The 9371-nt window shown below is 38.0% G+C and overlaps 1 protein-coding gene and 1 pseudogene across 2 annotated transcripts; one reads left to right on the forward strand and one right to left on the reverse strand.

Moving 5' to 3' along the window:
* Positions 1 to 3422: 3422 nt before the first annotated feature.
* On the forward strand, positions 3423 to 5208 carry LOC149148404 (oxoglutarate-dependent flavonoid 7-O-demethylase 1-like; annotated as a pseudogene). The gene is made up of 4 exons (XR_016262785.1): positions 3423 to 3932; positions 4043 to 4299; positions 4406 to 4775; positions 4829 to 5208. The product of XR_016262785.1 is annotated as an oxoglutarate-dependent flavonoid 7-O-demethylase 1-like (transcript).
* Positions 5209 to 6661: 1453 nt separating this feature from the next.
* LOC149148405 (oxoglutarate-dependent flavonoid 7-O-demethylase 1-like) lies at positions 6662 to 8433 on the reverse strand. Its single transcript, XM_089438387.1, has 4 exons — positions 7938 to 8433; positions 7564 to 7820; positions 7136 to 7457; positions 6662 to 7034 (listed from the first exon to the last, which is right to left on the reverse strand). Exons 1-4 carry the CDS (start codon positions 8205 to 8207, stop codon positions 6768 to 6770), a joined length of 1116 nt encoding a protein of 371 aa, XP_089294513.1. The 5' UTR covers positions 8208 to 8433; the 3' UTR covers positions 6662 to 6767.
* Positions 8434 to 9371: the final 938 nt, after the last annotated feature.

The raw sequence follows: 9371 nt of genomic DNA on the forward strand, positions 1-9371 counted from the left end.
AGATTACATTGTCAAATTTTAGAGGGGAAAAAGGAAAAAATATTTTTTCAACTCGTATTTGAAACTTATCTCCCTATGGTTTTTACTCAACTTTCAAGTGGGAGCATTCATTGGATGCAAAATTTAATTCCTCATCCAAGGAGTACCCATGCTGCATAGCTTCTATGGACTTTGTTATACTGAAAATGAGAAATACATGAAAAAATGTGATTGCAATCATGTTTTCATGTATTTCTAATTTTTTGTGTAGCAAGGTCCATAGAAAGTATGCAACATGGGTACTCCTTCAATGAGGAATTAAATTATGCATCCAATCAGTGCTCCAACTCAAAATTTGAGTAAAATCGTAAGGAGATAAGTTGAAAATATGAGTTGAAAAAGTAAATTTTATTTTTTAACTCCAAAAATGGTAATTCATCCCCCATGGTTGACATCATCATCTTGAATCCTATTGGTTCTTATAAAGTTTATTTTGGTTGTACATAATTTTTTTGAGGCCCGTTGTTTACCTTAAAATTTCTCTAATGAATCAAGGCATGATAACTAATATGAAAATAGGAGAATAACACTCCCTGATAAAAATTGATCGCTCTATGACACTTTACAAGTTAAAAATTGGGTCTTTAAAGATGAAATGAGTTTTAACCTTTTCAAATATCGCAAGCTAATTTTTCACATGAACTTAAAATAGAAACAAATTCATATGCAACTCAAGAGGATAAACATGAAGAGAAGAAACCAACATTTGATAATGGATTTCACCCCTCCTCGGCTAGGTCTTAGGGACTTGCTCCAATGGCTAGGCCTGCTATATTGAATTCAAAAGCAAATGAGTACATCAGAAATTGTTGACACAAGATTGGCTTGTTTCTCCTACAAATGAACATTCTACTACAAAGAATTCTCACTCAAAAATATGACTCCCTATAGTAAGTCATGATTATAAATAGAAAAAGGACACTCTCATAGTAGGGTCCTTGTACTCCACCTGAAATCTAAGCACATAAACATACATCTAGGGGCCAGGAGGATAGTCCTATGAGCACCGATAAATCTAGGGGCTAGAAGTTCCCCGCCCCACTCCCTTCCATTGCGGTCATGTGGGTCGACATATAACCAAGCGATGTGGCTTAGTCCCCACCCTCTTTGTCATAGTGCCTTTCACGTTTGTCATGGGTCATATGGTGCACCAAAAACTAGGGGTTGGGGCCAAATTCCCCGCCCCTCCCCCCAATGGAAAAACCATGCCAATTTAAATATATTCGACACCCTATGGTTATTAAGAACCATTGTGATGGCATGTTGTTAGAGCGTTATGTTGTGCTGCAGAAATTCTAGGGGTCAAACCCCTCCAAAGCCCTTGGGCCCATTATAAAATTTTCGTTTAACCATAGAGGGCCACGTGGTGCCCTCCGATTAGGCTACATGGTAGACTCTTATTGGTCCACCTTAAACCATGTGAACCAATAAAAAACCGCCACTTGCAACCTGTACAGTGATGCCACATGCCAAAACCATATTGGTCCACTATCAACCGTACCCTTCATAGTCAGCGGATCATGTTAACTGTACGGACTGCCCAGTCTAGTTAACCTTGATTTTGACTTTTAGTTTGTTGGTCAAAAACTTTAGGACGTCATAAATTTTTCATATGATGTCAGATTGAGGCGATTCAAGTGTCATTGGAATCAAGATGATGAACATTGCGATCTGGCACTAGTTTCAAGGGATTCTAGGCACTTTTACTTTTGAGCTATTTTTTTTATCTCCGGATCATACCTCCCCACTAGGAACTTTTAGACTTCCAAACGTATATCTTCAATCAACAAATAAGTGAGGAAAAACCTCATTTACTTTCTCGATATCAATCCTTCTTGTTATGTTTTAATTGGTGGCTTTGATCCCTAATCAAGGTACTCTACCTTGCCTTTGCGTGAAGTCCTTATCTTCCTGTCAAGAATTGGCTTGCTGCAATTCTTCTAAACATGAAGGAATAAAACCTTCGATGGTTGGAATCTAAGTATTCTATCCAAGACCATCTTTCTTTGGCTCAGACCAAATTCACCTTGAAGTCTCTCCTTGCTAAACCAAAACTTGATTTTCCACCTAGAAATCATAAGCAACTATGTTCGCCATACATTGCTTTGTACCCTTCTTCGTTGTCCTCAAGATACACTTGTACTCTTAGATGCAGTGGATGCATTTTTTTAATGACATGCTTAGCTTTTTCCACATTATTATGGTCATCTTTTGCACAATGTTTACTAGAGAAAAAATCACAAACAAGCTTCACATAGAAATACTTGTATAAGTGAGTTCTTGACACAATTGTAGACATATTGGATGAAATACAAATACTCATCCTTAAAGTCCCATTCAAATGGACTCATCATCAAGCCAAAATAGCATAACATGCCAAAGAAAACATACTTCTTGTAGATAAGTGATTGTACATGACTTATCTTTACAAAACACCCAAACGGGAATATGCAACAAGAAATTACAATTTTACAAATCAAGCTAATTGTACAAAATAGTCTATCCATTCTCTGCCTAACTAGTCTTATGGGTTCTCTTTCTGCGTCCGCTCTACTTCAAAGGCTTCTTTAGGAACTACATTAGATTCCACTTTGCCACCTGTCGTTCTTCTTGCAAGATATCGCATGACCTCTTTGTCCTTCTTGGGATGAAGTTGTGGATGGAGTTTCCAAAACTTTTCAATATGGTGCCCATTCATGCTACAATGGGTACAAAATTTCTTATGTTTGCCCATCGACAAGGAATTCTTCATAACTGAGAGAGGTTCCTCATATCTTGTCCTGAGGATTTGTTCCATTATTTTTACCAGCACCTTACGTTGCTCACAATCAACCACACAATGGTTAGTTGCATGACAAAATGTGCAAGGAAACATTTCCCATACATGATTAAAATCCCCATGACGCTTATACCTATCTTTTGGGTTGTCACTTTGATGAGGAGAATTGGACTTGGCATGTCACTTAGAACATTCATCTCTCTTTGGAGAAAATTTTCCATTATCACTACCATCATGATGTGACATATCATTACTTGATGATTTATTTGCCTCAACAATTTTAGAGCACCTTCTAATTTCTTCATGTTCATAACCCAATCTTTCATATCATGGTCGTTCCTTCACCTTGATAGGATTAATGATACCTTCACCATTGACTCTGAGGCCTCTTCCATCATAACCCATATGAGTTAAAATCTTCATACCAGTACCCTTGGTATGATTTTCAAAAGGCTGCAAAAGATGTGTTACCAACATTAGCTGAAGGAGTAGAACTAGAAACACTAATTACCTCCTTTGGACTATCACCCATCTTTTATGTTTCAGATGTTGATGACACAGTGGATGATAACTCTACCCAACTAATTTTACCAACTAGAAGATAGGGAGAATCTCTTAGATCCTGACAAAAATTTCAACTCAACATAGGGTCCATAGGGTATTATTAGATGATACCTCGTTACACTAGGCTGCAGGGATAATAGTCGTCATTATTAGATGATACCTGAAAAAGGAAAAAACTATTCAACGGCATCGTGCCTAGCCTATTCATTGTTTGCAAATATTTATATCATCATGTCTCGGAGGTTTCTGATCAACCCCAATTCCACTGCCTGTTGTGAATATGGATTCTTCATCAGCTACCATGGATGCTCTTCACAAGCAGCTTGAAAGGCTTCAGAGGCCAATGGATCTTGTGCAGACACTACATGAAAGGCAAGTGAAAGAAGTCCCTGCACGGTACATCCTTCCTTCTGATCAGAGGCCATCCCGTCGTCTTCAAGTCGAGAAGTCTCTTCCTGCCATCGATCTAGCAGGCCTGGAACACATCCATCAACGTTCCAACATTGTCAGCCAAATAGTCCAAGCATCCCAGAAATGGGGTTTCTTTCAGGTTTGATTGCAATCACAGATTTTTCTTTTTTTCTCTTTTCTGTTCTTTATGCAACTAACTTCCTGGTCGTCTGGGATTCTGACTTCAAAGGGTTCTTAATTGTTTTGAAGATAATAAATCATGGCATACCTTTGTCATTGCTAGAGACTGTGAAACGGGTTTCACAGGAGTTCTTTGATCTTTCTGTTGAAGAGAAACGGAAACAGTGCCCTGTGAAGGCGGGTTTTCACATGCTTGAAGGCTATGGCCGGTTCTTTGACATCTCTGATGACACGGTCTTGGACTGGGTTGATGCTCTTGCTTATTATATTTCTCCAGAGTGGGCCAAAGCAGTTGAGCACTGGCCCAAAAAGCCCTCCACATACAGGTACAACTCTATTAACACACATACACACTCTGTGTGAGAAATTTTAAACCTTGATACTGAGCTTGCATCCATTCTGATACCTTACATTTCTGTGTGCACTATGAAGAGAAACATATGAAAAATACGGCGAAGAGGTAATGAGGGTTATGGAAAAGTTGCTGGGTCTTCTTTCCGAAGGTTTGGGGCTGGACCCAAAGTATATCCAAACCCTCAATCAGGAACCCCTGATCGAACTCAGATTCAACTATTACCCTCCTTGCCCTCAGCCAGATATGGTGAATGGGCTTAAACCTCATTCAGATGGAGAGATAATGACTGTTCTGTTCGATGATGGGGTGGAGGGTCTCCAGGTCCGGAAAGATGACGGTTGGTTCACTGTGACCTCTGTTACTGGAGCTCTTGTTGTCAACATCGGGGATTTGTTACAGGCAAGTGAAATTCCTTGAACTCTTTTTGGCATTTCAATCATTTGTCAGGTTTGGAGTAGGTCCTCGGGTTGAACTTTTGCAGAAGTTTTGTGTAATTGCAGATAGTAAGCAATGGGAAATACAAGAGTGCCGAGCACCGGGTAGTAGTGAATACAAAGCAGAGTTGTATGTCGATCGCCATGTTTCTGAATCCACAAGAGGATGTGTTGATTGATGCTGCTCCTCAACTGATCGATGAAGCCCATCCCAGACTGAACAAAGCCGTTAAAGCTGGGGAGTATCAAATCATGTATATGAGCAAGGATGTTCAACGAAAAGCCAGCGTCGATGCTTTACGTATAGAACAGGCGCAGCAAGGCAATGTCTAATCTTTCAATCGCATTTCTATAAGATGTCTATTCAGAGAACTGCTCTACAAGATGTATTTGAGTGGAAACTCTACGTATAAAATACCTGTAGGTGTTCTCAGTGAAAGATCTAATTTGCCAGTTTATAGGGAAAATATATATATATATATGAAATTTACATGTTGCATGTGTTTACTTAATTATGAGTTTTATCTAATTAAAAATATATATATTTTTTGGGGTTATATTTTTATACCTTTTCATTTAGTGGTTATTGGCTGAATTAAAGAGGCAACAAAATGCACTTTTTATGGCGGGAATGACGCCAATGACAAATGAAATTATTGCTCATTGAACTGTGTAAAGGGAAAAATCGTCACGTAGTTAGGAGGTTTTGTTAATCTACACGACAAAGCAGAGCTTGGCTTGGAGAAACATATCTTGCTCAATTTTTGACCTTTTTGAGCTCAAAAAGAGCCTAAATAGGGATATTTACGTATTTTGGACTCTGGACTCAATGGAATCCTTCGTTTTCTGATTTGAGAACTATATGATGGAATCTTTGCATAGTCAAGTCCTTTAGTGTTAAATACAATTAGAGTTTTGCAATAAGCTAGAGGCATTTTTTAGCATGGAGAGAGCCTAGTTAGAAGTTTTCTGGCCTTCCAATTTCCTCTGCAGCAGTTGTTACTTCAACAGAGCAGTTATTTTCATTCTTTTCTCAATGTGCTCATGAGATAAGATCTTTTCAATGCCTCATTATAGAGTTGTTGTATGTTTATGTGCTTGGATTTTAGGTCGAGTACAGGGACTTCTGGTGAGAGTGTCATTTTTCTGCTTAGAGTCATGAGTTACTATCGGGAGTCATAATTTTGAGTGAGAATTATTTGTAGGAGAATGTTTCTTTGTAGGAGAAACAAGTCACTCTTATGTCAATTATTTATGATGTACTCATTTGTTGCTGAAATCAATATAGCAGCCCTAGCCATTGGAGCACAACCCAGAGACATAGCCCATGAGAGGTGAATTCCGTTACCAAATACTAGTTTTTCTCTTCATGTTTATCATCTTGAGTTGCATATGAATTTGTTTCTCTTTTAGTTTCATGTGAACACTTAAATCACATCTTTAAAGAGGTTGTGAAACTCATTTTTTCTTTAAAGATCCATTTTGCTAACTTGCAAAGTGTCAGAGGACAATCAATTTTTATCAGGGAGTGTTGTTCTCCCATTTTATGATTCGCTGGTATTAGAGCGGGTTCTGACTAGATTGCAAGTATGGGCAAGAAACTGAAGCGTGAAAGACTCAAGAGTTGGAGGAGATTGATCTATCCCTTTGAATGGATAATGTCAAGATAAGCAGCAAATAATCCCTATGTTGAGAATGTCATTCCCGCCATAAAAAGGTGCATTTTGTTGCCTCTTTAATTCGGCCAATAACCGCTAAATGAAAAAGTATAAAAATATAACCCCACATACTATATATATTTTTAATGGGATAAAACTCATAATTAAGTAAACACATGCAACATGTAAATTTCATATATATATATATATTTATTTTCCCTATAAACTGGCAAATTAGATCTTTCACTGAAAACACCTACAGGTATTTTATACGTAGAGTTTCCACTCAAATACATCGTGTAGAACAGTTCTCTGAATAGACATCTTATAGAAATGCGATTGAAAGATTAGACATTGCCTTGCTGCGCCTGTTCTATACGTAAAGCATCGACGCTGGCTTTTCCTTGAACATCCTTGCTCATATACATGATTTGATACTCCCCAGCTTTAACGGCTTTGTACAGTCTGGGATGGGCTTCATCGATCAGTTGAGGAGCAGCATCAATCAACACATCCTCTTGTGGATTCAGAAACATGGCGATCGACATACGACTCTGCTTTGTATTCACTACTACCCGGTGCTCGGCACTCTTGTATTTCCCATTGCTTACTATCTGCAATTACACAAAAACTCTGCAAAAGTTTAACCCGAGGACCTACTCCAAACCAGACAAATGATTGAAATGCCAAAAAGAGTTCAAGGAATTTCACTTGCCTGTAACAAATCCCCGATGTTGACAACAAGAGCTCCAGTAACAGAGGTCACAGTGAACCAACCGTCATCTTTCCGGACCTGGAGACCCTCCACCCCATCATCGAACAGAACAGTCAGCATCTCTCCATCTGAATGAGGTTTAAGCCCATTCACCATATCTGGCTGAGGGCAAGGAGGGTAATAGTTGATTCTGAGTTCGATCAGGGGTTCCTGATTGAGGGTTTGGATATACCTTGGGTCCAGCCCCAAACCTTCGGAAAGAAGACCCAGCAACTTTTCCATAACCCTCATTACCTCTTCACCGTATTTTTCATATGTTTCTCTTCATAGTGCACACAGAAATGTAAGGTATCAGAATGGATGCAAGCTCAGTATCAAGGTTTAAAATTTCTCACACAGAGTGTGTATGTGTGTTAATAGAGTTGTACCTGTATGTGGAGGGATTTTTGGGCCAGTGCTCAACTGCTTTGGCCCACTCTGGAGAAATATAATGAGCAAGAGCATCAACCCAGTCCAAGACCGTGTCATCAGAGATGTCAAAGAACCTGCCATAGCCTTCAAGCATGTGAAAACCCGCCCTCACAGGGCACTGTTTCCGTTTCTCTTCAACAGAAAGATCAAAGAACTCCTGTGAAACCCGTTTCACAGTTTCTAGCAATGACAAAGGTATGCCATGATTTATTATCTTCAAAACAATTAAGAACCCTTTGAAGTCAGAATCCCAGACGACCAGGAAGTTAGTTGCATAAAGAACAGAAAAGAGTAAAAAAAAAAGAAGAAAAATCTGTGATTGCAATCAAACCTGAAAGAAACCCCATTTCTGGGATGCTTGGACTATTTGGCTGACAATGTTGGAACGTTGATGGATGTGTTCCAGGCCTGCTAGATCGATGACAGGAAGAGACTGCTCGACTTGAAGACGACGGGATGGCCTCTGATCAGAAGGAAGGATGTACCGTGCAGGGACTTCTTTCACTTGCCTTTCATGTAGTGTCTGCACAAGATCAATTGGCCTCTGAAGCCTTTCAAGCTGCTTGTGAAGAGCATCCATGGCAGCTGATGAAGAATCCATATTCACAAGAGGCAGTGGAATTGGGATTGATCAGAAACCTCCGAGACATGATGATATAAATTTTTGCAAACAATGAATAGGCTAGGCACGATGCCGTTGAATAGTTTTTTCTTTTTTCAGGTATCATCTAATAATGACGACTATTATCCCTGCAGCCTAGTGTAACGAGGTATCGTCTAATAATGACGACTATTATCCCTGGAGCCTAGTGTGACGAGGCTTCAAATTTGCTCGTAATACAGAAATTTTGGTAAATTTTAATGGTCAAGTTTTAAGATTCGGTTTCCCAAGATGTTTGAGATGTTTTTGATGGTGGTGAATTTATTTTATCATAAAAAATAAGATTCAACCATTTTTTTTTTCAGATTTGTTGTCTACATTGGTACACAATGCAAAATAACACATATTTCATTCTTGCTTTTGACCATGAAGTAATTTTATACTTGACAAAATTAAATTGACCTAAACTTAAATAATATTTTAATTTATTTATACCCAATTTGATTGGTTAGAGCTTTATTTTGTAATTATTACATTTTGCATGAGAATTTAAGTGCACCCTTATATAATTCCCGGGCAAGGGCTCGTTTTAATTTCAATTAGAAGGGCATATATTACCTTTAGATGGAAGGATGTTTGTTGACTTTTTTTTAGTGCATATATTTCACTAAGTATATATATGAACTTTAGATAGAAGGAGGTTTGTTGATTTTTTTTTTATCTTGAAGTACTAGATTGATTTTACTTAGTCTTAATGCTTATCAATGGATGTAGTGTATTACAGAGTTTGTTAGGTTGCATTGACTTCTAATAAATTAAAAAAATTAGATGGTCCATTTTACAATAAGATGTGTAATTTCTTTAGACATATATATATATATATATATATATGCACTTTAAATACAATAAGGTTTGTTGACTTTTTTTCTTTTTTTTTAATTGAAGGCCCACATTGATTCTCAACTTTAGATAGAATGAGGTATGTTGATGTTTTACTTTATTTTATTTTATTGAGGGCCTAGATTGACATCAAGGGAATATGCTCAACATATCCTTAGTCTTGATGCTTATCACATAGTTTTTTATATTGCATTGACTTTTAAGAAATTTAAGAAATTAGATTAGTGCCAAGTGGCTCCACACCCATCAATTTCCTAGGGATTT

The sequence above is a fragment of the Pinus tabuliformis genome, chromosome 9 (genome assembly GCF_031772625.1).
Source record: "Pinus tabuliformis cultivar Carrire ecotype Pingquan chromosome 9, CPIR1, whole genome shotgun sequence".
NCBI lineage: Eukaryota > Viridiplantae > Streptophyta > Pinopsida > Pinales > Pinaceae > Pinus > Pinus tabuliformis.

Excerpts from the sequence above, each read along its gene's own strand:
- LOC149148405 (XM_089438387.1), bottom strand. The coding sequence starts at position 8,207 with ATGGATTCTTCATCAGCTGCCATGGATGCTCTTCACAAGCAGCTTGAA. Across the intron at positions 7,821-7,937 it reads AGAAATGGGGTTTCTTTCAG|ATAATAAATCATGGCATACC; the intron begins GTTTGATTGCAA and ends ATTGTTTTGAAG. Across the intron at positions 7,035-7,135 it reads ACATCGGGGATTTGTTACAG|ATAGTAAGCAATGGGAAATA; the intron begins GCAAGTGAAATT and ends GTGTAATTGCAG.